This window comes from Anolis sagrei, chromosome 1 (assembly GCF_037176765.1).
Source record: "Anolis sagrei isolate rAnoSag1 chromosome 1, rAnoSag1.mat, whole genome shotgun sequence".
NCBI lineage: Eukaryota > Metazoa > Chordata > Lepidosauria > Squamata > Dactyloidae > Anolis > Anolis sagrei.
This window is the reverse complement of record NC_090021.1, coordinates 25,397,636-25,425,344: the sequence shown is the minus strand read 5'-3', so window position 1 is coordinate 25,425,344 and position 27,709 is coordinate 25,397,636. Positions and strand designations below refer to the sequence as shown.

At 40.6% G+C, this 27,709-nt stretch overlaps 1 protein-coding gene across 4 annotated transcripts in view; it reads right to left on the bottom strand.

Moving 5' to 3' along the window:
• Positions 1-22,830, bottom strand: part of PTK7 (protein tyrosine kinase 7 (inactive)) — a 124,567-nt gene extending 101,737 nt beyond the window's left edge. For 2 of the 4 annotated variants that reach the window (XM_060754430.2, XM_060754431.2), the window contains exon 1: positions 22,631-22,830. In XM_060754430.2, the coding sequence (XP_060610413.2) occupies positions 22,631-22,694 (64 nt within the window). In that variant the 5' untranslated portion in view covers positions 22,695-22,830. Of the gene's footprint in view, positions 1-857; positions 970-19,107; positions 19,343-22,630 lie in introns of those variants that run through there. The other 2 variants (XM_067463482.1, XM_067463484.1) reach the window with 2 other exon arrangements.
• Positions 22,831-27,709: the final 4,879 nt, after the last annotated feature.

Below are 27,709 nucleotides of genomic sequence, written 5' to 3'. Positions count from 1 at the left end.
CTGAGCATAACTTCATGTCTCTGGAGACTAGGGTTGAAATCCCCTGCTTGGCCATAGAAACCCAGAGTCACCTTGGGTGAGTTGCACACCCTTAGCCACAGAAAGCAAATGCAAACCTCCCTTAAACAAATCCTGCCAAGGAAACCCTGTGAAATATTCACCTTTGGGTCAGGCATGATTTGAAAGCATATAACAACAAACACTGCAAAACTCTTCATTGGAAGCTGTCGCGCTTCCTGCTGTTAATTCTGTGTGGCCAATAGCATCTTATGTATTGTACAGCTAAATATATTTTATTCAATGTTGAAATCATGAGTTTGACTTTACATATACTAGTGCACAATTTGGAGCTCTATACCAACAATGGCTGAAAAGCTTGCCCCAATCACTCTATTTTATTTTTAGTTTATTTATTTTAATTTTATCCAATCTTTCTCCCAATACAGAGACTCAAAACAGTTAACAGTAACTCTATCTGACTCCTTTCCCATTTCCTTATCCTCAAGTATTTGAAACACCACTGAAGTGCTTGATGACCATTAACAAATTGAAGACTGTATTTAGATGTGATTACAGCTACTATCCAGACTATTCCAAGTTTAGATAGGATATGGACAAAATCAGCAGCCAGAGAGGCAGGAAAATCCCCCATAGCCACCAGGAGCTGGATTATCCTACCAGATCACCCAGCCCTAAAAACTCTGGAATGTCAAAAATCCCACACTTTAATAGACAGTGATCTGTGGATGAAAACAGAACCAACTTTAAATTTCTTAAAATCACTTTCTTGCCTGTCCAGTAGAAAGTACTATATCAATGCACACACAAGGGGATCAGATATTTATGTATTTACTTACCATACTTATGTGCCGCCTCACTCAGCCCAAAGGCGACTCGAGGTGGTTTACAATCGGCAATCAATGTCACCAACACATAAAATATAATTAAAAACATTAACATATAATATAGACCATATAAAAGCAGTAGAAGCAATAAAAACCATAAAACACAAGTCCTCAGCATCTTATTACTAATTGAGATAAGATTTATATTGAGATAAGACTTGGGATTGCCACTGTAGCCATGGATGTATGGGCCACAGTGATACCCATCAACATAGCAAGGATAGATTTTTTCCTCCTGGCAAGTAAGAACATCCAAAGAAGATGGCTATCCACGGTAATACCTAGGGGTGCATCTACACCTGAGTTTTCCAACCATTTGATGTTGGAGATACACTCTTGAGACATGCGTGATTCTGTAGCACAGTAATCCAACTTTACTAGGAAACTGGAGGTTAAACCCACCCCTTGTAAGATATTTGGACACATACAGAAATTGTAATAATGAAATATATGAAATGTATGATGTATTGGTTATTTAACATACACTCAGAAGTTTCTTATTATGTTCACACAACACATCGACACCCTTTAGCCTGTAAAAAATGTGTTACAACAGAGTTTACTAAGCACTGATCTATACTTTAAAATTCATGAAGTTTGACATAACTTAAACTACCAAAGCTCAATGCTATGGAATTATGTGGCTTGTAGTTTTATAGGGTTCTTTAGTCTTCTCTACCAAAATTGCATGTTTAGCCTTCTGAAGAGAAGGCTGAGAGGATGTATGATGGCCATATATAAATATGGGAGGGAGCAAGCTTGTTTTCTGCTGACCTGGAGACTAGGATGCAGAACAATGGCTTCAAACTACAGGAAAGGCGATTCCACCTGAAAATTAGGAAGAACTTCGACTGTGAGAGTTGTTCAACAGTGGAACTCTCTGCCCTGGAGTGTAATGGAGATTCCTTCTTTGGAGGCTTTTAAGCAGAGGCTGGATAGCCATCTTTTGGGGGTGTTTTGAATGTGATTTTCCTGCTTCTTGGCAGGGGGTTGGATTGGATTGCCCACGAAGTCTCTTCCAACTCTATGATTCTATGAAAAAGTGGTGAGTGCCTAACCAAACTACGACTCTCAGGATTCCATAGCATTGAATCATGGCAGCTAAAGTGGTGTCACTCTTAGAGGCATTCAATTATTAAATTTTTCTACAGCAGGAAATAATGCTTATATAGTAGAAAGGTGGTCAAAAACATGTGCTCAAAAATTATTATATTCCCACTGGCCAACAGAAATTATTGTTGGTCATCAAACCAAAATATACTGTTTAGAATTCTGTGACTGCCTTATGCTAGCACAGCTTTCATTTCACTAGCAAGCACACTTTTATTCACTTATGTAGCACCTTAAACACCACCATAACAAATCTACCTATCTTCCTTCACAGTGCTATACCCCATGGCTTTTTTTTCACTCCTGGCATTGTCAATGCAACATATGTCATTTGATAACAGGATTTCAGCTAGCTTGTTGATTCCTTAAAATCCCAATACTGTCCCAGGACATTGCTCCAAGATTCCAGCATAGCTGAAAAAGCCAATCCCTCCTTCCAGCTTCTAACAAGAATTTGCAAGTTAAGTATCTATGCACAGAGATATATAATATATTCTTCCCCAAATACTTACAACACTCTACATTCATGTCCCTTGAATTTGTTTAGTAAGCAACCATTTATCTGCAATCTGGTAGCCAATTACATTATGAAGCCTAACACAATCCACTGAATATCATCAGGGTGTAAAGGGGAAAAAGGGTGAACAAACCCCGATAGGTTCCCAATAAAAACATTTATATAATCTTCCAGCAAACATACATTCCCATGAAAATGTGTAACACAATAGCAAGGAAAGGTATGCAAAGTATAATAGCTTTAAAGGTAAGTGGAAGGTTGCAAATATTGATGCTAAGGGCTTCTCAAAATTAAAATCCATGGGCAGACATCTCTATAGACAGCAAAGAACCCCTTAAGTAACATAATGGCTTGCTCTTTGCAGCTTGCTCGCTCCAGAGGTTAAAACCACCACTTTTCTTTAATGGTAGAACTGTGGAAGCCTTAAGAGCTTTGGCAGACTTTCCATCTTTTCACAACTGTCTCACAAGCATCCAGTCAATACAATCCTCGAACATCTTGTTCTACAAGGAACACACCTTCCATTGCTTCTCCAAAGTACTCAGATAGCAATTTAAGCAGATAATTAAACCCAATATCTACAATGTATACAATGTCATGCATTGTGCATCCTAAGCTCTAAAAAAAATCAACTAGGCAGTCAAACAGTCTCCTAATTAAATGTTGTTCATTCGTTCAGTCGTCTCCGACTCTTCGTGACCTCATGGACCAGCCTACGCCAGAGCTCCCTGTCGGCCGTTACCACCCCCAGCTCCCTCAAGGTCAGTCCAGTCACTTCAAGGATGCCATCCATCCATCTTGCCCTTGGTCGGCCCCTCTTCCTTTTGCCTTCCACTTTCCCCAGCATAATTGTCTTCTCTAGGCTCTCCTGTCTCCTCATGATGTGGCCAAAGTACTTCAACTTTGTCTCTAGTATCTTTCCCTCCAGTGAGCAGTCGGGCTTTATTTCCTGGAGGATGGACTGGTTGGATCTTCTCGCAGTCCAAGGCACTCTCAGAATTTTCCTCCAACACCACAGCTCAAAAGCATCGATCTTCCTTCGCTCAGCCTTCCCTAAGGTCCAGCTCTCACATCCGTAGGTTACTACAGGGAATACCATGGCTTTGACTAGGCGGATCTTTGTTGCCAGTCTGATGTCTCTACTCTTCACTATTTTATCGAGACTGGACATTGCTCTCCTCCCAAGAAGTAAGCGTCTTCTGATTTCCTGGCCACAGTCTGCATCTGCAGTAATCTTTGCACCTAGAAATACAAAGTCTGTCACGGCCTCCACGTTTTCTCCCTCTATTTTCCAGTTGTCAATCATTCTTGTTGCCATAATCTTGGTTTTTTTGACGTTTAGCTGCAACCCGGCTTTTGCGCTTTCTTCTTTCACCTTGATTAGAAGGCTCCTCAGCTCCTCCTCGCTTTCGGCCATCAGAGTGGTGTCATCTGCATATCTGAGGTTGTTAATGTTTCTTCCAGCAATTTTCACCCCAGCTTTGCATTCATCCAGCCCCGCACATTGCATGATGTGTTCTGCATACAAGTTAAAAAGGTTGGGTGAGAGGATGCAGCCTTGCCGTACGCCTTTCCCAATCTTGAACCAGTCTGTTGTTCCGTGGTCAGTTCTGACTGTTGCTACTTGGTCCTTGTACAGATTCCTCAGGAGAGAGACAAGGTGGCTTGGTATGCCCATCCCACTAAGAACTTGCCACAATTTATTATGATCCACACAGTCAAAGGCTTTAGAATAGTCAATGAAGCAGAAGTAGATGTTTTTCTGAAACTCCCTGCCTTTCTCCATTATCCAGCGGATATTGGCAATCTGGTCTCTCGTTCCTCTGCCTTTTCTAAACCCAGCTTGAACATCTGGCAACTCTCGCTCCATGTATTGCTGGAGTCTTCCTTGCAGGATCTTGAGCATTACCTTACTGGCATGAGAAATAAGGGCCACTGTACGGAAGTTTGAGCAGTCTTTCGCATTTCCCTTTTTTGGTATGGGGATATAAGTTGATTTTTTCCAGTCTGATGGCCATTCTTGTGTTTTCCATATTTGCTGGCAAATGGCATGCATCACCTTGACAGCATCATCTTTTAAGATTTTAAACAGTTCAGCTGGGATCCCGTCGTCTCCTGCTGCCTTGTTGTTAGCAATGCTTCTTAAGGCCCATTCAACCTCACTCCTCAGGATGTCTGGTTCTAATTCATTCACCACACCATCATAACTATCCTCGATATTATTATCCTTCCTATACAGATCTTCTGTATAGTCTCGCCACCTTCTCTTGATCTCTTCAGCTTCTGTTAGGTCCCTGCCATCTTTGTTTCTTATCATACCAATTTTTGCCTGAAATTTACCTCCAATGTTTCTAATTTTCTGGAAGAGGTCTCTTGTCCTTCCTATTCTGTTGTCTTCTTCCACTTCCATGCATTGCTTATTTAAAAATAGTTCCTTATCTCTTCTGGCTAACCTCTGGAATTGCGCATTTAACTGGGCATATCTCCCCTTATCCCTGTTTCCTTTTGCTTTCCTCCTTTCTTGGACTACTTCCAGTGTCTCAGCAGACAACCATTTTGCCTTCTTGGTTTTCTTTTTCTTTGGAACGTACTTTGTTGCCGCCTCCTGAACAATGTCGCGGACTTCTGTCCATAGTTCTTCTGGGACTCTGTTTACTAAATCTAGTCCTTCAAATCTGTTCTTCACTTCCACTGTGTATTCGCTAGGAATGTTAGTGAGATCATATCTAACTGGTTTGTGTATTTTCCCTGATCTCTTTAGTTTTATTCTAAATTGGGCAATAAGAAGTTCGTGATCTGAGCTACAGTCAGCCCCAGGTCTTGTTTTCACCGACTGGATGGATGTCCGCCACCTTTGACTGCAAAGGATGTAGTCAATCTGATTTCGGTGTTGACCATCTGGTGAGGTCCATGTATAAAGCCGTCTTTTAGGTTGTTGGAAGAGAGTATTCGTTATACACAGCGAGTTTTCCTGGCAGAATTCTATCAGCCTGCGTCCCGCTTCATTTTGTTCTCCCAGACCATGCTTGCCTGTGATCCCAGTTGTCATTTGACTTCCCACCTTGGCATTCCAGTCTCCTGTAATGAAAATAATGTCTCTTTTTGGTGTATTATCCAGTAGGTCCTGCAGATCCTCATAGAACCGATCTACTTCTGCTTCTTGAGCAGCTGTGGTTGGGGCGTATATTTGGATCACTGTGATGTTGAAAGGCTTTCCTTGCACTCGAATTGAGATCATTCTGTCATTTTTTGGGTTGTATCCAAGCACCGCTTTAGCGAATTTCTTATTAATTATGAAGGCTACTCCATTTCTTCGATGTTCCTCTTGTCCGCAGTAGTAGATCTGGTGGTCATCTGATGTGAAGTGGCCCATTCCAGTCCATTTCAGTTCGCTGACCCCCAGAATGTCTATCTTTAGTCTTGACATCTCACCAATAACAACATCCAATTTGCCCTGGCTCATAGATCTTACATTCCAGGTTCCTATGGTGTGTTGATCTTTAGAGCATCGGATTCGTCGTTCGCCTCCAGTACCGTCGGCCGCTAGCCTTCCTTTCGGCTTTGAGCTAGCTGCGTCATCACATCTGGGGCTAGTTGAACTTATCCTCTGCTCCTCCCCAGTAGCATTTTGGCCATCTTCCGACCTGGGAGTCCCATCTTCCAATGGCATACCGACATATCTCTGGTTGTACTGGTCCATTTAGTTTTCTTGGCAAGGATACTGGAGTGGTTTGCCATTGCCTTCCCCAGGGATCACGCTTGGTCTGACCTCTCTGCCACAACCGTCCCGTCTTGGGTGGCCCTTCACGGTTTCGCTCATGACATCATTGAGGTGCTCAAGCTCCAGCGCCACAACAAGGCGGTGATCCTTTGCTGGAGTAATTAAATATCTTTCATCATTTAGAGTGACAGGTCTTAAAGCAGGGAGGGGCAAATGTGTGGGGGTGTGGGAGCCAATTTTTATCCCCAATTCCTTGCTCAAGGCTGCACAAAACACTCTGACAAACCAGAAATGATTTAAAACCATCTCCTGACGGTCATTTTGACGAGAGAGAAAAAAAATTTGATTGAAGATGAAAACTGGAACTTCCATCCATGGCCTGAGGGCAGAAAATTACCTCCAAATCACCTCTCCAAATATCAAGGGTTTGGTGCCTACAAAGGTGGGACCCTATGCTATCCATTGAACACACTTTAATGACTGCTATCATTCTTGTTTTCCATGCATTTTAATATCTTTGCCTGATGAAGAAACCAGTGGAGTTTCAAAAATTTGCATGAAGTATTTTGTAGAGTTATTTTTTTAGGGATTTGGCTGTATTTTTATGAATTGTCAGCACAGATCCCCATGAATAAATCTTTACTTGGATTTATTAGAAAGGTACTGGTGGAAATGTTTTGCTTGTGATCTTCTGTGAAATCTTTGCAGCATAAGGGAAGGATTTCTCTTTTGCTGCTTACACTAGCTAGTAAAACTTCAAAGCAATTATGCTATGAATAAAACCACATATACCTTTAATCTGAAACTGAAAGCTAAGCAATGAGCTATTACTTAGAATGTAATCATTCGAAGGCATCTAGTATTAATGAGGATTTCCCAAAAAAAATTCCTAACATCCCAAATAAAATCATATAATACACATGTGTTTGACTTGAATTTAATAAAGAAACTAAATATTTTGTATTAATTTTACAATACAATAGCTAAAGACATTTTCCAGAAACCAGAAGTGTTTGAACTATGTTTGCTGCTGCTGCTATTAGAATCACAGAGCTGGAAGAAACCACGTGGGCCATCCAGTTCAACCCCCTGCCATGCAGGAAAAGAACAATTAAAGAACCCTCAACAGATGGCCATCCAGTCTTTGTTTAAAAGCCTCCAAAAAAGGAGCTTCTGCCACACACCAAGGCAGTGAGTTCCACTGTTGAACAGCTCTTATTGTCAAGAAGTTATTTCTAATGTTCAAATGGAATCTCCCTTCCTGTAATTTGAAACCAGGGCTCTGAGTCCTAGTCTCTGGGGCAGCAGAAAACAAGCCTGCTCCCTGTTCCTTATGACATCCTTTGAAATATTTATACATGGCTATGATGTCTCCTCTAAACCTTCTCTTCTGCTGCCTTAACATACTCAATTCTTTAAGCCACTTCTCATAGGGCATGATCTTCATTTCTAACTTATGGCAACTCTTAGGTGAACTTACCATTGTAGAATTTCTTCAGAAGCATTTTGCCCTTTCTCAAGGCTGAGAGAATGTTACTTGTCCAAGGTCACTCCGCAGATTTCCACGGCTGAGTAGGGATTGAAAGCCTGGTCTCCCAGTGTTCAAACCAATACACTATGCTGGCTCTCTACCTGGCTCTATATTTAAGAAAATATATTTCTAGATGTATCCCAGGATTGTTACTCAGAAGTTAGATTCCAGTGAGTTGAGAAATGCATCATTCAAAAATGAAGAGAAAAGAAAAGGGAATGTATAACTAATGTACCTTCTCTTCACCTTCCAATGCTCTCTTTCTCTCTCACACTCACACAATCTTCCTACCTCCATACTTGAATTTCTCTAAAAAAAAATACTTTGGGCAACCTCACTGCAAGAGAGCCTGCCTGAAACTAAACGGATATTTGTTTCAGGTTCCACAAAAGAGTAAACTTAACAACTCTTGACTTCATAGCCAACATGCAGGCTCTATTTCAAAACAGAGAACCAGTCTTTAAGTATCCAGAGATGTGGAAATGTTTACTCACTAGCTATTAACTTGACTGTTGACTTAGGCCAGCTTATACATGATAAGCTTGGGCTTTGATCTTGAGATCTGAGGAACAAGCCAGCTGAGAAACAGGAAGGTCATGTAATATCCCACAGTTGCCTACTTGGATGCTTCTTTCATGCTGATTTCAAGAAAGTTATGGCTGCACAAACTGTATTCCTATTTATCCTTGTCTAGCTATGGAAAGATTGCTCTACATAATTCCTATTTCTGGTATAAGAATTCATTTTAAAAACCTCTTCAATAAAGTATGCAGAAAGAGAAGGTAGTCTATGAAAGAACTATCCATAGAAAGCACTTGAAACCTATCAAATCTGAAATAAAACCTTATTTTTATCTGTGTTTTCAAAGAGATAAATCAGGCTGTTGTTGTCTTCACTCCCATTTCAGGAGTACACTTCCATGGAAACAAAACTAACTGGTACAGAACTTGGATTTTTTTTTTACAACTCTCTAAAAAGTAGCCCCAGAACCGACTTTCCCAAGCTCAACCACTGTAATAAGTGGGATTTACTTCTGAATGGTCTATTCAAGAACAGGCAAATTTAATTAACATTCATACCATCAGCTAAGATTTCTTTTTTTAGCCCATAGTTCTATTTAGATAGCACAATGAATATGCATCTATAGGGGAAGAGTCATGTATGTACGTATAAAATAAACAAGTAGACAATTCAACAAGAGCAGAGACTAGTTCATGTCTTTTCAGAAAGCCAGAATAAACCTTGAAAGAGAAGTGTTCAGAAATGGATAAAATATTTTGGCCTAATAAAATTTTAGCACCATTCCCATATTAAGTTGAAAGGTTGCCCGTTTGTTTAGTTTTTCAAAATCTGCAGGCTACATTATTAACTTGGGCAAATTACTGGCATAAAGCAATGCCACTTAAAGCAATATTTTTATGAATATTTAATATTTCTTTAGATACCAGAAGAGACAAGTGGTAACAAAAGGATTTTCAGAACATATTACCACTTTTTTGGTTTGTGTGTTTTATAAATATAAAATATTATAGTTTTGGGTACATCCAGTAATGAATATATATATATACACAGACCCAAACTATTGCACTCACACTTCTAGAAATGTTAAATTTGTGATGTCTAAGAATCCAAAGCATTCTACAATCTTAGGGACGATTTGAAGCTGTTTACCAATACAGCAAGCTCACCATATCCAAGTGTTTCAATTCCTGAACCTGGACAATCACACTTCATATTATTAAATGGTGGCAACATGAAGATGCATACTTCAGTGTGCCTACATTCACACTACCATCATTTCTTAATATGGGGTGTGACAACCCATGGTCACTGGAAATCATAGATCTGGAGGGTCCGTTGTACTGTTTGCTTTGTTTGGTAAAAGCCTCCGAGATCAATAACACTAAAAGAAACTGCTTCTGCAATCAGTTTGCTCATATGAATAGCAAAACTACTCAATGTCATGGCTCTCATTTTCTGAAAACAGATGTTTGCACGTTGATTTTTCAACTTTTCAACATGGTTCTTCAGAGAATGTGATCTTGTACGAGACCTTGGCTCTCACATTATTCCTCAAACTGACCACTAGGTATAACAACAGAACTGGTTTAGCGGCAATTGTCTGTGACCTGCTGATTAAGTTCCTTTGAACTAAAACAGTTCTTGTCCCACTCTCTGACAACCATGTGTCTTGGGTATCACCCACAGTCACACTCTGCTCCAACTCTGCTGAAAGAACCCTGCTGTCCACTTTCTTTGAGCCAAAAGAATCCTGTGATGTGCATCTGTCATCTAACACCTTTAATATATAAGAAGATTTTGCAATATTGGATTTTGAGAAGCAGATGGCATATATTAGCAAAAATGACAGCGCTATGCTCTATTAATTAGGATCAAAAGAAAAAATACAGTTGGGGATAGGAGGGAGTACAGTTCCCAGGCAGACAAAATCCCTTGGAGTTCTTTCTCTGCTTGATTTGAATTGGTCCCAGACCAATTTCTTTGCTTATGAATATTGGTGAGCTTCCAATTCTTTCTGAAGAGGGAGAAAAGACTAGGACAATAGAAAACTAAAACACTGATTAAAATGCTAGACCCAGGGAACGCACAACTCCTCTGTATAGCACCTTCACTGGCTGCCAATTTGTTTCCAAGCCTGATTCAAGGTGCTGGTTTTGACCTGTAAAGCCCTAAAAGGGTTCAGGTCCACGGGTTGCTGTGAATTTTCCAGGCTGAGTGGCCACGTTCCAGAAGCATTCTCTCCTGATGCTTCACCCACATCTAAGGCAGGCATCTTTAGAGGTTCAGGTCCAACTTACTTATCCAACCACATATTCTCATATCAACCTGCCCGATTCCTAAGATCATCAGGTAAGGCTCTGCTCTCACTTCCGCCACCGCCCCAAATGTGACTGCCGGCAATAAAGGAGAGGGTCTTCTTGGTGGCTGCCCTAAGCCTTTTGAATACCCTCCCTACGGAAATTAAAATAGCTTCCTCCCTTTCCTCCTTTAAAAAGCAGCTAAAAGCCCTTCTGTTTAGGCAGGCCTTCAGTGAAGAAATCTAGACTGAAATGTCAAAAATGTTATTGACTGGAGCGAAGTGTAATATAACCTGACAAGATACCACATTAATGTATATTGTTTTTAAACTTTTATTTTAAGATGTTTCATGTTCATTGATTGTTTTGTTTTATATATGTGTTTAGATTGTTGTTTGTATGATATTAATACGTTGGAAGCTGCTTTGGGTCTCTTTGTGGTAAAAAAGCGAGATATAAATAAATGTTTACTATTACGGTAAATGGAAAGGTTTCCCCTTGACATTAAGTCTAAGCATGTTTGACTCTGGGGGATGGTGCTCATGTCTATTTCTAAGCCGAGTAGCCAACGTTGTCCATAGACACCTCCTAGGTCATGTGGCCAGCATGACGCGCTGTGACCTTCCTGTCAGAGCAGTACCTATTGATCTACCCACATTTGCATGTTTTTGAGCTGCTAGGTTGGCAAAAGCTGGGCTAACAGTGGGAGCTCACCTCGCTTCCCAGAGTCTAACCGCTGACCTTTTGGTCAGCAAGTTCAGCAGCTCAGCGATTTAACCCACTGCACCACTAGGGGGGCCTATTATTATTAATTATTATTATTATTATTATTATTATTATTATTATTATAAGATGCAATGGCAGAAATGCATTACTTGATTTACGATTGAGCAGAATGCTTAACTCTTAAATAAGTATATTTAATCCTAGTTCCTCTTGGAAAATTTAGCTGAAAATATGCTGCTATAATCCCCTAATGAACCATCTATACTTCCAATCTCCTTCTACTGAGAAGCATTCAAGTTCACAGGCAAAAATGTGGCACCAGATAGGGAAGAGCTACCCTAGATTAATTCCTGGATGTCCTGCATAAGAACAGTAAAAGACTCCTTCCGAGACACACAATGCTTAAAGAAAAGTAAACTCAAGCAGTACAAAATATTAGTAAATTGACCTATGCCATTACAACTGAGGGAGTCCACAAATGCAAGAGTTGTTTTGTGGTCACCTTGTAAGAGCTGAATCATAGTCTTTTCATATTCATCATGAATTATACATCACTAATTGAGGCTGCAAATGTCCAATACCTACTGGATTAATATTGTATATGGAACAGAACCAGTGCTAATTATTCATTACTTCAGTAATGATGAATGTGATCAATAGGAAGAAGTAATTTAAATATCTCATGAATGGGTTGAGCAGTTTAAACTCTTTTCCCACATGAAGCTGTTTTTTTCAAAATTGTCCTGATGGCAATGAGTCCTATTACAAAATCAAAATTGCTGTAAAAGAGTAGTTTAGGGAAGAAAACATGTGGATAGGGTTCATCTCACCCTTAATTTGCCACTTAAATCCTTCCATTCTTTGCATGCTACATTATTCATGCTGGTGCTTCTCCCTCCATTGTTACCTTGCTGTAGCCTGATGAATTTGTAGCTGCTGAAAAAATAGTGGAACTGCAGGGCTTCTCAATCAGCTTTTCTGGAAGACTAACTATATTTATCTCTCCTTTCCTTGGCGACTGAATTTAGCCATTATAAGAATCATCAGGTCACCCTATGAACTTGTTTTGCTCTTCAGATTATAAAGCTGCAAGAAAGGACCAATGTTTCCAAATACATAGCCAAGGATGGACTTTATATCAGAAATCAGTAGCGAAGTTGTGGGCTGCTTTTTAAGCAATCCTACCACTTGCAACCACCGCACAGAATTATGTAATAGGAATGGCTATGAGCAGAGTTCCTCAAACACTTCATTGGTTTCTATATGATGCCAACCTTCTTTAATATCCCTTGAGCAAGATTTAGCTCACCTAAACTGGTCTTCTCCACTTAGGTATCGGAGAGGTTTGTTTTTTTTTAAAAAAAGAAGCCAAGTACATGGTCTGAATCTAACCTATTTAATTTAGCTGAATGTAGTTGAATGAAATCAATGAAACAAGCTTACATTTCATGAACTTATATCCTATTGATCTATATGGAAATTCAGTGCTGCTACCTCAAACTGAATTCATCTCAACAGCTTTCTTAGCTCAACAACTTAGTAGAAATTAAATGGGGGCTCCTTATGAAGAATTAATAAAGACAACTCACTTTTTTACTTTAAAGCTTACATGAAGAATATGGAGCAAAATGTTTGTCCTTTCATTCTGTAGAAGTCACAGTCCATCACAGAGGAATTATTGTTCCTTCTATATTAAACTTCTTTCAAATGATTCTACATAGGCTTCGTACAGTGACCTTGAGAATCAGGACAAACAAAATTTGTGCAAATGACTTCTTAAGTATTCTATTTTTCACAAAATAAGCAGTGCCCAAGAAAATCTTTTCAGTGGTAAAAAGAAACAGAGTTGCTGAGTATCATTTCACATTCAGGCAATTACTAACATTTAAGCTTTATCACATAAACAGAGTTGAGAGTGACAAACATCTCCATTTAACTGAACTGCTGAAAATTCATCTTCAAGTGGAATGCTTTTCAGAACTAAATATGCACTGGTGTGCCAAAAGCACAGTAGTGTACAAGGGAGTGTATGTGTAGAAATATTAATTCATATAAGCAATGCTTTAAAAAGGTTAAAACCCTGTCCTTCCCAAGAACTACTGGCAGGCACGACAGACACTCCAGCATGGCGGCCTGGAGGAAGAGGTGGATAGGGTGTCTGAAGGTCTTAGCAATATGTAGGCACACAGCCAACTGGAGCACAGAATGTTACTTATGTAAGCTGGCATAAAAACACCACCCTCTTGGTGGTTAAGTGCCCACAAGTAAATATACACAAAATGCATTCAAGACTCATCTTTCCAACATTCCTACCCCTCCTGCACTACACAAAAGAGAAGAAAATGATTGGAGGAAAAGCACAAGAAAGAGGAGGATCTAGAAAAGCAAAACCACAAGGAAAATGGTGTAGAGGGAACAAATAGCTCCAGACTTACCTGCTTTCAGGGGTTTTATCTTCTCTTTAACAAAACAGACATTTGCCCACTTCAGGTCTCAAGCAAAAGGGCAAGATATAAGGATTAATATAAAATAAGTATTAAATTATAAAGAAATTGTGCACTATCTGAAGCCTTCTAGATGTTTTGGATTTGTGAATAAGTGTCCTTTCCAGACACACATGTATAACTTGTATATTACCTGGAATAAACATTTAAAAGAATCCTTTAACTTTGAACATATTTGTACTGGTAACCTGCCCCACGCCTGGAGGAATATACTACTATATTGCACAAGACTCTAATTCTGTATATATGTAATTATCACTTGTTAACTGTTAACAACCAATATTCAAACTTGGTTCACAGCCAAGTCTACTAAAGGACATGTGACTTTTTATTTTCTGTTGTAAAGATAGTAAGATAAAAACAGGCTGTATAAATGCTTCCACAACAGTTACTATCAGCCACTGATAATATGAGAATTTGTCATTGCTTACCATAATCTAAGATATTAGAATTCTTTCTGTAAATACTGTATGTGTTTTTTAAAAGATCCGATATAATTAAAAAGTTTGTCTGATTTTAATTCCATTGATTTACTAGTGGTGCTAACTTTCAAGGCCAATGATACTTTGATCACTTAAGCAAGAAGAACATGGAATGTAGTGGGAGTGAAGGCAACCAAGAGGAGGCACCTGCAAACACAGAACCTCAGGTAAGATCAAATTTAAACTGAACTATGCTAGAGATGAAATCCTTAAAATGTTTATACTTTGGTAGAAAAGGGAACAAATAAAGAAATCGAGCAATTCACAATATTAGCACTCTGCACCAGGATTTTTTTTTAAAAAAAAGATATTGCCTGTATCCCTGAAATTCAAAGAACCAAAGAGGCTGTAGACCAGGAACTCTGTACTTCAAACCTGGCATATGGGGAATAAAAAAAGTTGTTTCTCACTCAAAGACAGCATTTCTGTTTTGTCAAAGAAACATATACTAAACAGAATTTGCATTTCCTTGAGAAGAGGCAAGCACCAACAACATTGACAATAGCTCTGAATTTCAACTCTGCCCGACTGTCTAGATAGACTAACACATACGCATCATATTGATCTGTATGAAAAAGGTTAGAGGGGGTAAAGAAAGAAGAGGATATAGCCACACCACAGCTTCACATGTAAAAATTTTAAAACCTTTTTTGTGATGAAAGAGCAGAATGAGATTCCTTTGTAATGTCAGGACACCTCCTCCCCTTCTAGCAAGTCACACAAAGAACTGCAAAGAAAGGGCTGTTATCAAGACAGTGTGAAAAAGGGAGGACGAGGTCTCAGACACATCAAAGCAAGACTGTTATCATCAGCATCTGTAGAACTAAAACATTCTCTAGTTCACAAGGAGAGTTATATTCAAGCCACCCATTTCCTTAAAACCTCCACACGGGTGGACAAACAATAGTTTTAGATACTTTTATTTAGGGTCACATTCACAGACTCACCCATGCTAACAGCTGAGCAATATCAAAGAGCAAAATTGACTCTGACTTCACTAGGGAGATAAGCCAGTGGTCTTGCACACTGTGGTATGAACTCTATTTCATGGGACATTCATTTACATAAAAATGTTGTAGATTGTTCATTGTTTGTACAGCATCTAGCACACTATGCAGGGTAGATATAACATTGAAGTTGTTGAAAATGTGAGGATGTTACCTTAATGGCTTTACATGTGATTGTTTTTCTGCTAGTCTTAGAAGCAGACACAAAACTGTTAATCTAGCATTAATTAATGCACCATACAAGAATCCCTGAAGATAGCAAACAAAATAAAAAACAATTCTTTATCCACATCTCATAACAAGGATCATATCAAGTCAGCAGCAATTTAAGGCAACTTCTTGCAGTATCCCTGAAGATGGCTATGTAAAACATCTACCATGCCATGAAAAGAGGTTGGAATTTGAAAGCAGGCTGGGGATGATTAGTTAAACTCCCCATCTCTGGACTCACGCAGCCTCTGTCTTGTAAGAGAGTTTGGCTTTTTCTCATTAGATGTGAGACAGAATTCAACAGCACCTAAAGCAATAGTTCTCAAACCTTGGTTCTCCAGGTGTTTTCAATTTCACAACCTAGGTTTCCTCACCACTGACCAAACTAATATGGGACTTCTGGATGCTGAAATCCAAAGCACCCGGAGGACCAATATGTGGTCACAACATGTTCCCCACACATGACTTAGAAAAAGAGATTGTTAAAAAACTTTAATAACCAGAAGTTTGGTAGTTATGACATTTTACTGTTCAAACATGGCACCGGTTGTCATTTCTTTCCAGACACCTTCAGAATTCACACCTTTGGGAACAAAGAAAATGTTACACAATCAATGCTGCATTCCACTCCGTTAGTCAGGCTTCAGCCTGATACCACTTTGCAGATGTTACCTCCGGTGAAAGGGTACCATAAGGGTTGCTTTTACAGCTTAACAACTACCTTACTTCAAAGGTTTCTGCTGTTCCATCCAGCTTGCCCACATTGCTGCCCTATAATTTAACTAATCATACCAGCTTCATTTTCATGCATTTCCAACCTTCTTTCATGGGTTATTCTTGTACTTGTGCCTACTTGCCCATGACATCTATTTTGAGGATCAGCTAAATATTTAAGTTCTCCAGAATGGTAATGCATTCATCCACACAGTATATCTTTCAATATTTAGTGAAAATAATATCAAATCCTAAAAAAGCATACCAAAATAGCAAACATCAATTAAAATTTTGCTATTTATATGTGCAGAACCCTTAAAGAATGAAATGCAATGCTTAAGGAAGTGCATGCTATAGGTGTTACTCACTCTACCTAAAACAAGGAAACTTGGCTTTGTTGATCATAAATTATGAAACTTGATCATAAATGCTTCCTATTTAAACAGGTGCTGCACTTGGACACTTTCCCCAACTCAATATTACGTTCTTTCCTTTTAAGCAGATTGGTATAAATGTAGTCAATTTATCAGCAAAATCTGTAACACCTAGCAACCATATTTTCCAGAGCACAAGTGCTTATGAGACAGCTATATATACATCACTAAAACAATATATAAATATTTATTTAAAAACAAGAGGTGTAAGGTATTCGGATAGGTCAGTGATTCTGCTGTCAGGTACACAGCAAAAGCTTTTCAAAAATAAACCTAAGGAAATCTGAGCACTAGATGGCTATGAGAGAAAAGGAAGGAATACAAAGTGAAATCAGCAATTATCTAAATAATGCGAGACCATAAAAATTAAAAAGTAATACAGTGACTTAAAATAGTTTATAAACTGAAGGGTATGACCAAAACAAGGGCTGTTTCCTTTAACAAATGGCAATCTTACAATAAAAACAGGATTTAAACATTCATAGCCTTCACAGTAGTAAAAAGGGGGGAATCAAGACTGACAAAAGACTATAAAGATGCAGAAATCAGTAAACAAAAACCAAGACTTCCATGCTCATAAATCATAATTTCAGAGATAGTCTTATAAATAGGAGGTTTGATAACGTTTTAACATAGAAGCTCAGAAAGAGCTTCTGTCAATAAAACCATCTTTACAAACCATTAAGAAACACTATGAAACAAAAACTGCCTTAAAGGAAGAGGAAGCAGGCTTATTTTATGTTGCCCTGGAGACTAGGACTCAAAGCAATGGGTTCAAATTACAGGAAAGGAGATTCCACCTGAACATTAGGAAGAACTTTCTGCCCATAAGAGATGTTCAACAGTGAAACTCACTGCCTCAGTATGTGGTGGAGGTGCCTCCTTTGGAGACTTTCAAACAGAGGCTGGATGGCCATCTGTCAGGGATGCTTTGATTGTGCTTTTCCTGCATGGCAGTGAGTTGGACTGGATGGCCCATTGGCCTCTTCCAATTCTGAGTTATGTCTCTTCAACACAGCTCATTTCATTCAATATCACATTCTCAATTGTGATGGTCTAATTACCTCTAAGGGGGGAAATAATCTTTTTTAAGGCGAGGTCTTCTTGCAAATAGTGTTTGACCAAAAATCTTTGGCTAACTGATTCAAACTCTGTCATACTTTTGTAAATTCTCCACAGAAATATTAAGGTGAATTTCAAATCCACAGGAAGCATCTCCAACTTGTCCATAAGCAATACATTTTACCAATTTAGGAACTGTAGCCTGAAAATTCAACATTGCATATTTTGAACCCAAGTTGTACTGGGATATATATTTCTTCAGACAAGAATTGTAAAAATGTGTCTGTTATGCAAAATGCAAAATCCAAGTTTGCTTATGGAAATTTTTAAAAAGGCATTCTCAAACCATGGATGGCTGAATCAATGAATGCAGAAACTGTGGATATGGAGAGTTCATTCACATATGATACAACTCTTGCTAGCGTTATCATATCAAAAACTTTAAACTACAGCAAGATCCAATTCTGACTAGTAATATTAAGAAAGTGCTCAGCTACAACAATGCAGCAATTGCAATTTGCCATTCAGTGATTTGTCATTTCCCTTGTTTATGCTCTATATACTCGACAAACACCTTTATACAGAGGTATCACCCACAGTCAAGTTCATGGTCTTAAATCAACAGCTGATCAGAGATCTGTACATGGATCATGACGATATCAAACAGAGATGTATGAATTATTAGTATACCTTCAATATTAGTTAATGCCCTGGCCTAACAGAAACTATTCAGGTAGCTTAAATCTTGGAAAAGCTTACTGACAACTGAATTAAGGTAACCTAGGGTGCATCTACACTGTAGAATTAATGAAATTTGACACCCCTTTTAACTGCCATGACTTAATACTATGGAATCCTATGATTTGTGGTTTGGTGAGGCAGCAACATTTTTTGGCAGAAAAAGGTGAAAGAGCCAGTAAAACTTCAGTTCCCATGATTCCATAGCATTGAGCCATGGCAATTAAAGTGGTGTCAAATTACATTAATTTTACAGTTTATATATACCTAAACTTTTATGAATGAAAATGAGTCCAGTAAGACCCTAATCACATGCATGCTTACCTGGAAGTAAGCTCCATTTAACTCAGTGAGACTGACTTCCGAGTATACATGCATACCATGTAAAAGACATGCCCTCCTGCAGCATTCCCTTTTACCTCTCTGCGGCAACTGAGCAAACCTCTTTCACACAATTGCCCTTCTGTGAAAAAAAAGAAGCCGCTGGCAAAGAATAAACATCGGTGAGAGGATAGGAATGCTATTTTCAATTTTCTTTCAAGACGCCACTAACGTCTACTTATTAAAAAGAAAGAAACATTGGCTCTATTCCTTTCCTGGCTCCAGTCTAAACAAACATACACACACCTCCTTGGAGAGGCTTCAAACCAGCAGCCAGAGAGAAGAAATGCTGCCTTCCTGCTCCGAAAAGGTCCTGCAGTTTAGCCTGAATGGCTCCTAGCAATTTAATGAATAAAAAAAATGGAGGGGGGGGGATGCTGACGATGGTGGCAGCAGTTGCAAAAAGGGGTGGGTCTTTTTTGTTTTCTTTTTGGGATGTCAAGAAAATGGACTTTGGGCTTGGCATCCAAAATGGGAGGGGGAAGAGACAGATATGGATTCTTTGTGCTCCCACTAACACCTTAAGCAAGACACAAAGAAGTACGCCCCTTACGCACAAAAGCTTCTCTATTTCACCCACCAAGTGAAGGGGAGAGCCCTCTCTCCTCTGCTTCACACAAAAATCCCGGGAGAAAGCCACACAGTCAAGATTCTCCCTTATGGACCGAGGATCGGATGGGTGGGTTGGGCTTTTTTTATCTGTATAGGTATCCTTTTTCCCCTCAGCAATATAAATATCAGGGTGGCTGGGTTTTTAAAGCCCTTGAAAAGTGTCTCCTCAGCTTAAATCCTCCGAGAAGGGGCCTCCACCACACTCTGAGGCAGCATATTCCACTACTGATCAGCAGTGGAATATGCCGCCTCAAAGTGTAATGGAGGCTCCTCTGGAGGTTTTGCAGCAGAGGCTGGAAAGCCATCTGCTAGGATAGTTTTGATTGTGGCTTCCTGCATGGCAGAATGGGGTTGGAATAGACAGCCCTGGGGGGGGGGGGGGGGTCTACCCCAACTCTATGATTCTCTTATTCTATTATTCCTCTCACACCAGGGACACATTTTCCTCATGTGCGAAATACAGGGTATTTCTACTGAAAAGTATGTTATTAATTCGATCTCAAGTTACAGTTTGCTGTTAGGTGCCCAAATGGTCACTCGGGGCAGCAACAACAATGCACAGCTCACCTTATGGAAGCCCAGAATTGCCAACATAACTTCTAAGTTTCTTGAGCAATTTTGCCACACTTCTCTATCACTGGAGAATATCACAGAATCACAGAGTTGGAAGAGACCACAAGGGCCATCCAGTCCAACCCCCTCCCATGCTGTTAAAAATGTGTACAATGTAACATGGGGGTCAACAAGAAATACAGTAAATTCGAGAATTATAAGACCTTGGGGAGGGGGCTAAATTTGGGAGTGGGCAATGCAAAATTAGAATAAATTATATAGTGTTAAGAATGCATACATCGGGGGAGGGAGGAATAGCAAAAATACATTCCAGAACTTTATGATGTTAAGGACATATGGGTCGGGGGGGGGGGGGGGGAAACTGCAACAAAAATTAATACATTCCAGAATCCCAAAATATTATGTGTATATACATTTTGGGATAAAATGTTGCAAAGAAATCACTGAATTATAGCCTGGGGAGGAGTATTTGCTTTTGGGGGGAAATTGCACCAAAAAAAGCACATTACATTCCAGAATTATTAGCTGTTATGGATGTATACATGGGGGGGGGGGGGAGATCTGAATTATTTCAAAAACTATAGGTTATAAAGGGTGTATACACTGAGGGAGAGTGCAAAAAAAACAAAAAACCCCCAAGTCCAGGATTATATGTAGGAAAGTGCATACGATTACTTCCAGAACTATAAGCTGTTAAAAAGTATATACTTGTGGGGAGGATTACAGCCAAAACTAATAATTCCCGAATTCTAAACTATTGTGAGAATATACATTTGGGAAGCTGCAAAACAAAACTAGAAAACTACACTACAGGCTATACAGGGTGTATACATGAGGGGGGGGGGGGCTCAAAATTCCAGAACTATAAGCTGCTACGGATATATACTTTGGGGGATCATAATAGAAAGTAATACCTTCTAAAATTAGGTGCCGTTACGGGTACATACATTTGGAGAAGTGTATACATTTATTTGGGGGGGAATCCAAAAAAATAAATACCAGAATTATAAGCCTATTACTTGGGGGTTATATGTGTGTGTGTGTGCGTGTGTGTCAGTTGGGGGCTATATGTGTGTGTGTTTGTGTGAAAGGGATATACCAAAACCTAAATGCCAGAACTATAGATTGTGAAAGTATACCATTGGGTGCTGGGTCGCAACAAAAAACCCAAACAACTTTCAGAAGTATTCACTGTTATGGGTTGCATACATTTGAAGAGATGCAATATGCTGTTAAGATTGTATACATGTTTCAGAGGGAAAATGGCAATAAATAAATAAATACATTCCAGAACTATAAGCAGTTACAGACATGGGAGGTGCAAAAAGAAATGAATCCCCTTGTGGGGAGAAGAGCGGGATATAAATATATGAAATAAATAAATAATAAATAAATGATCCCAGAACTATAAGTTGTTAAATACTTTAGGAGAGGATTGCAACAAGAACAAAAAGAACTCCAAGAATTACAAACTGTGAGTGGGTGGTTTACATTGGAAGGGATGCAAGACAAACTGTAGGCTGTCCAAAAGGTATACATCTGATGTATAATTTGAAAACGATAAGTTTTTATGGGTGTCTGTGTGTATCTCAGGCCAGGGGAAACTTGGACCCTCCAGGTGTTTTGGACTTCAACTCCCACAATTCCTAACAGCCTCAGGCTGTTAGGAATTGTGGGAGTTGAAGTCCAAAACACCTGGAGGGTCCAAGTTTGCCCAGGCCTGAAATACCCTTAAGTTATTAAGGGTCTGTGTGTGTGTGTGTGTGTGTGTGTGTGTGTATCAGGCCTGGGCAAACGTGGACCCTCCAGGTGTTTTGGACTTCAACTTCCACAATTCCTAACAGCCTCAGGCTGTTAGGAATTGTGGGAGTTGAAGTCCAAAACACTTGGAGGGTCCAAGTTTGCCCAGGCCTGAAATACCCTTAAGTTATTAAGGGTCTCTCTGTGTGTGTATGTATGTGGGCAAACGTGGACCCTCCAGGTATTTTGGACTTCAACTCCCACCATTACTAACAGCCTGAGGCTGTTAGAATGGTGGGAGTTGAAGTCCAAAACACCTGGAGGGTCCAAGTTTGCCCAGGCCTAGGATACCCTTAAGTTATTAAGGGTCTCTGTGTGTGTGTGTGTGTGTGTGTGTGTATCAGGCCTGGGCAAACGTGGACCCTCCAGGTGTTTTGGCCTTCAACTCCCACAATTCCAAACAGCCTGAGGCTGTTAGGAATTGTGGGAGTTGAAGTCCAAAACACCTGGAGGGTCCAAGTTTGCCCAGGCCTGAGATACACACACACACACACACACACATATATATATGAAAGGAGGATGGCAATAAAAATTAACAAATCCCAAAATGATCAACTATTCAGGATATATACACATTTAGGGAGGGTAGGAGGCACCCCTCCCTTCTGGCCCAGCCACCCCCAAACCCTCTCCACCCCGAAGTCTAAAGTTGGGGGGGGGGGTCTAGTACACACACTCCAGGCTCCTTCCCTCCCTCAAAATGGAAGGCAGCCCCGAAAGAAGCCGAAAGGGAGACCGAAGTATGGGCTTCTCTTGCAGAAGCGAAGCCCCCCATCTCACTCACCCAGGAGGAAGGCGCTGAGAAGGAGGAGGAGAAAAGCCCCCCGTCCTGCCCTCGCCATGGCCATCCCCGCAGCCTCGGCTCCTGCCTTCCTGCCTTCCCTCTTTCCCTCACGCGCTCTCCATGCCGCTCCGAGGAGAGAAGCCGCCGCCTCCTTCTCCTTCTCCTCCTCGCTCTCCAACCCAAGCCGGGCCCGCTCCGCCCCCGGACCCAGGGAGGAGGGGCTTCCGGCCGGGAGGAGAGTAGAGGCATCCCGCCAAAGCCGGCCCCTTTGGGCGAGGGAGGGAGGGAGGGAGAGCCTCGCAGAAAGACAGGCCTACCTGCCCGGACGGAGAGCGAGCGACGCCTGCAGGAGCCCCGCCGCCATTTTCTCTCCTCCTCGCCCCTCCCCTCGCAGGACGCGCGCGAGACAGAGAGAGAGAGCGCGCGCACGAGGGACGGTTGGCTGCTTTCAAGTGTGTTGGGAACTCTGATTTCTCTTCCCTCACACTATATACCCTTGAAGGAGCAATTGCTTCCATTTAGTACACACAAAGATTGAGGAACTCCTTATTATCTGAAATTCCTAGGACCTGAAGTGTTTGGGGATTCTGATTTTAGGTTGTTGTAGGTTTTTAGGGCCATGTTCTAGAGGCATTCTCTCCTGAAGTTTCGCCTGCATCTGTGGCAAGCATCCTCAGAGGTAGTGAGGTCCCTTGGAATTAGGAAAAAGGGTTTATATATCTGTGGAATGACCAGGGTGGTGGGACAAAGGATTCTTGTCTGCTGGAGCTAGGTGTGAATGTTTCAACTGACCACCTTGATTAGCATTTGATGGCCTGGCAGTGCCTGGGGCAATCTTTTGTTGAGAGGTGATTAGATGTCCTTGTTTGTTTCCTCTCTGTTTGTTTTCCTCAGAGAGGAAACAAACAAGGACATCTAATCACCTCTCAACAAAAGATTGCCCCAGGCACTGCCAGGCCATCAAATGCTAATCAAGGCGGTCAGTTGAAACATTCACACCTAGCTCCAGCAGACAAGAATCCTTTGTCCCACCACCCTGGTCATTCCACAGATATATAAACCCATTTTCCTAGTTCCAACAGATCTCACTACCTCTGAGGATGCTTGCCATAGATGCAGGCAAAGCATCAGGAGAGAATGCCTCTAGAACATGGCCCTATAGCCCGAAAAAACGTACAACTACCCAGTGATTCCGGCCATGAAAGCCTTTGACAATTCTGAATTTGCTTCCCCCTCACAGTATATACAAAAGTATCCATGAAGGAGCCATTGCTTCCATTTCCTACCTGAAAGGTTTGGGAATTTGGGGTTTTCTTCCCTCACAGAGTACTTTGAAGGAGGACTTGCTTCCAATTAATACAAATATTGAGGAACTCCTCATTATTTGAAATTACTAGGACCTGAAGTGTTTGGGAATTCTGATTTTTATTCCCCCTCACAGAACATACACAAGAGTACTCGAAGGAGCCAATTGCTTCCATTTACTACAAAGACTGAGGAGCCCTTAATATCTGTAATTCCTTCTCGGTGGTGGCCCCCCGGCTGTGGAACTCCCTCCCTGCTGAAGTTAGACAGGCGCCCTCCCTTTTGGCCTTTCGTAAGGGCCTGAAAACATGGCTTTTCGAGATGGCCTTCAATTGAGTGCTATGTTATTGGAAATGACGACCGGAATGGACTACGACTATGAGAATGATTATGTCCCCATGATATGACGAAGCGGATTTTTAGTATAAGTAGATGTTGTAGTAGTAGAATGTTGGTTACTGTCTTGATTTATTGTAAACTGTCTTTTTGTATGTTGTTGTACACCGCCACGAATCGCCCTAGGGCTGAGAGTGGCGGTTAATAAGTGCAAGTAATAAATAAATAATAATAAATAATAGAACCTGAAGTGTTTGGGAATTCAGATTTTCCTTCCCTCACAGAACATAGACAAAATACCCTTAAAGGAGGAATTGCTTCCATCTCATACTGAGACTGAGGAACTCCTTATCTGAAATTCCTAGGACATGATGTGTTTGGGAATTTTCTTCCCTCCAAGAACGTACACAAGGAACACTTGACCTCACTACCTCTGAGGATGCTTGCCATAGATGCCAGCGAAACGTCAGGAGAGAATGCCTCTAGACCATGGCCATATAGCCCGAAAAAACCTACAACAACCCAGTGATTCCAGCCATGAAAGCCTTCAACAATACTTGCTTCCATTTCCTACAAAGATTGAAGAGCTCTTCTTACCTGATAGTAAAAGGTAAAGGCAGTCCCCTGACATTAAGTCTAGTCATGTCCGACTCTGGGGTGTGGTGCTCATCTCCATTTCTAAGCCGAAGAGCCAGCGTTGTCCGTAGACACCTCCAAGGTCATGTGGCCGGCATGACTGCATGGAGCGCCGTTACCTTCCCGCCGGAGCGGTACCTATTGATCTACTCACATTTGCATGTTTTCGAACTGCTAGGTTGGCAGAAGCTAGGGCTGACAGCGCAAGCTCACACCACTCCCCAAAATTGAACCTGCGACCTTTCGATCAACAAGTTCAGCAGCTCAGTGCTTTAACCCACTGTGCCTGATATCTTTGGGAATTTGGAGTTTCCTTCTCTCACATAACATACACAGATTACCCGTGAAGGAGCAATTGCTTCCATTTAATACAATAATTGAGGAACTCCTTATTATCTGAAATTCCTAGGACCTGAAGTGTTTGGAAATTTAGATTTTCCTTCACTCACAGAACACATACAAAATATCCTTGAAGGGGGAATTGTTTCCATACAGTACAAAGATTAAGGAGCTCTTCTTATTACCTGAAATGTTTGGATATTTAGATTTTCCTTCCCTCACAGAACATACACAGAGTATCCATGAAGGATCAATTGCTTCCATTTAATACAAAGATTGAGGAGCTCTGCTTACCTGACATTTTTGGGGATTCAGATTTTTCCTCACAGAACATACACAAAATACCTTTTGAAGGAACAATTGCTTCCATATACTAAAAGGCAGGGGAACTCATCTGAAATTCCTAGGACCTCACCTCTGAGGATGCTTGCCATAGATGCAGGCGAAACGTCAGGAGAAATGCCTCTAGAACATGGCCATATAGCCCGAAAAAACCCACAAGAACTGTTTGGAAATTCTTATTTTTCCTTTCCTCACAGAACATAAACAGAGTACCTTTTGAAGGAGCAATTACTTCCATTTAGTACAAAGACTGAGGAGCTCTTCTGACCTGAAATTTGTGGGAATTTAGATTTTTCCTCACTGAACATACACAAGATACCCTTGAAATGATTGCTTCCATATACTAAAAGGTTGAGGAACTCATTTGAAATTCCTAGGACCTGAAGTGTTTGGGAATGTGAGTTTTTCTTCCCCCACAGAACATAGACAAAGAATCTTTCAAAGAAGCAATTGCTTCCATTTAGTACAAAGATTGAGGAGCCCTTATTGCACTATGGCCCTTCTACACTGTCATATAAAATCCAGATTATTTGCTTTGAACTGTATTATATGGCAGAGTAGACTCGTGTAATCCCGCTCAAATCAGATAATATGGATTATCTGCTTTAATCATTTGGATCATATGGCAGTGTAGAAGGGGCCTTAGTAACACGATTTTTGTTCCTGGATTATAAATATAATTTCTATCAATGAAAACATGAGAAATGTTTATTAAACTGCAAAATCTTTGTTTTTGCGATACATCCTTCCAGCACATTTTTCTATAGTTTTTCAGTTAGTAGAATCATAGAATCAAAGAGTTGGAAGAGACCTCATGGGCCATCCAGCCCAACCCCCTGCCAAGAAGCAAGAATATTGCATTCAAATCACCCCTGACAGGTGGCCATCCAACTTCTGTTTAAAAGCTTCCAAAGAAGGAGCCTCCACCATACTCCGGGGCAGAGAGTTCCACTGCTGAACGGCTCTCACAGTCAGGAAGTTCTTCCTCATGTTCAGATGGAATCTCCTCTCTTGTAGTTTGAAGCCATTGTTCCGCGTCCTAGTCTCCAAGGAAACAGAAAACAAGCTTGCTCCCTCCTCCCTGTGGCTTCCTCTCACATATCCATGACTATCATGTCTCCTCTCAGCCTTCTCTTCTTCAGGCTAAACATGCCCAGCTCCTTAAGCAGCTCCTCATAGGGCTTGTTCTCCAGACCCTTTATCATTTTAATCGCTCTCCTCTGGACACATTCCAGCTTGTCAATATCTCTCTTGAATTGTGGTGCCCAGAATTGGACTCAATATTCCAGGTGTGGTCTAACCAAAGCAGAATAGAGGGGTAGCATGACTTCCCTACATCTAGTACTTCATCAAGTCTCAACCAATTCAACCTAGTTTGTGGAAGACACAAAAACAAAGTGGAATATTGGGAGTTGCATTTTGGCAAAGCATCAGAACTCTTTGGCAGAAAGGCTAAGGACCTGGCAAAACTGCCAACTCTCAGGGTTCAATAGCATTGACCCATGGCAGTTAAAGTGGTGTCAAACTACATTAATTCTACACTGTAGATGCACTCTTAATCTTGTTTTCTCCTGGCAAGGTACCTCAGGCCATTAAGAGGATGTCTTGGCTGTCCTAGAACAACTGGTTTTTGGCACATTGTTATAAATGCATTCGAATGTGGCTTTGCCAGTCAGTGCATGCTGAGGCTGTTCTTGCAAGCAAAGGCAGGTAAATGTCTAATCACAGGCTGGAAACCAACAGCCAGCCTTTCCATGCTAGCCTTCTCTATGTGTGAAAAAGTTAACATGTAGCTAGGTTATTAACTTTTACCAAATCCTAGCTTGTATCACAGCACAGACGGCACAGGCGTCACTATTTTGTGTGTGTGTACCACAATTATAAGACACACCCCATTTTTATAAATACTCCTATGGGATGAGGGGAGTGTGTCTTATAATCAAATACAATAAAAGAGTTGTAAGTGTGGATGACTATCAACATCTTTCCCTCTGCAATGCTAGAAATTAGGGGACTGAAGGACATTTTAATTTAAGGAGGCAGAATTCTTATTGAAGGCATAAATGCCTTCTCATGCATACCATCCCACTACAGTACTGGCAATATCCCTGCATTTATCAC